The sequence below is a fragment of the Mastigoproctus giganteus genome, chromosome 8 (genome assembly GCF_048544385.1).
Source record: "Mastigoproctus giganteus isolate SK-2022 chromosome 8, ASM4854438v1, whole genome shotgun sequence".
NCBI lineage: Eukaryota > Metazoa > Arthropoda > Arachnida > Uropygi > Thelyphonidae > Mastigoproctus > Mastigoproctus giganteus.
This window is the reverse complement of record NC_143582.1, coordinates 40,942,472-40,943,583: the sequence shown is the minus strand read 5'-3', so window position 1 is coordinate 40,943,583 and position 1,112 is coordinate 40,942,472. Positions and strand designations below refer to the sequence as shown.

Genomic DNA, 1,112 nt, shown 5'->3' with positions numbered 1-1,112 from the left:
TGTTAAGCAAGGCTAGGTACCGTCCATGACATTTCTCATCTCCACCTGATAGCAACACAGAGAAACAACTTAAGGCTCACAAAGTTTCCAATGATATGTCTTCTGGAGGCCAATACTAATGGTGAAGCAGCGGAAGTTTTACCATCTTAACTCCTCGAAATTACGAGTGTCTGTACGACATTTTGTTTAACCTCTGAGCGTTTTCAATAGCATTGCAAAACTCTCAGAATGCCTAAAATCCTTCGATGATCCCGTATGCTTCTAAGCTGGACATAAGAACGTAGAAGCACCAAAGTGCTTCAAATATTAAAACTGTTGGTAACTTATATTTTAACGGTCCTCCAAGTACTCCATCGACCGATTTGCTTCTCCTTAAGTGTACTACCATCCATACATGAAAAGATAGCACAAACGCAAAAGATAGTGACTGAGAATGTCAAGTTTCCAGGAGTAACTCTAAATGTTTCTCCTTTAGCTGCATGGTAATAGCAGCGATTGTCCAAGCTATACCGATTCCGAGAAATACATTCACAGCATTGCTTCCTGTTACATTGCCTATAGAGGAGTCGGCATATTTATAGTTGATGGTGGCAACTTTGCTGGCAAAAGTATCTGGCACACTTGTGCCCAAGGCTACTAAGGCATCAGCTGTGACTCCATCTTTGAGACCCACTGTGCAACCAAAGTGAGAAGCCAAATCTCCGATGATCGCTGTAAGCATGCCAATCGAGAGGATAGAGAAGACGAAACAAAACCAGCCATCCAACATATCTGTTGGTGGTACGAAAGCAAATATAACCGTCCAAAAAAGGATAATAAAGTGCATTAAGTAATCCGAGCATGGAGGCATTTTTCTTCTACCGTACCATCTACATCTTCACCCTCATCATCATCGGCATCTCCTCGGTAAATCCAGTATTTCAGTGATGCTAACAATAATGAACCCAACCATACTAAATTATAAGTTAAACTTTACAGAAAAACTTATTAGAAATACCTGAAAACGAAGAGCACTAAAATCAGGCGACTACACTAGCTCGCGCAATGACCAAAATTTAAAAAGATAAGAGCGATATATTCGAGCGCCCTTAAAATAATAATTTGAATTTGTA

The 1,112-nt window shown here is 40.1% G+C and overlaps 1 protein-coding gene across 1 annotated transcript; it reads right to left on the bottom strand.

Annotated features, from left to right (window-relative positions):
• Positions 1–232: 232 nt before the first annotated feature.
• LOC150081478 (sodium/calcium exchanger 1-like) lies at positions 233–826 on the bottom strand. Its single transcript, XM_090379732.1, is given in 3 exon segments — positions 233–388; positions 390–487; positions 490–826. Coding segments are annotated over 3 exon segments (591 nt in total).
• Positions 827–1,112: the final 286 nt, after the last annotated feature.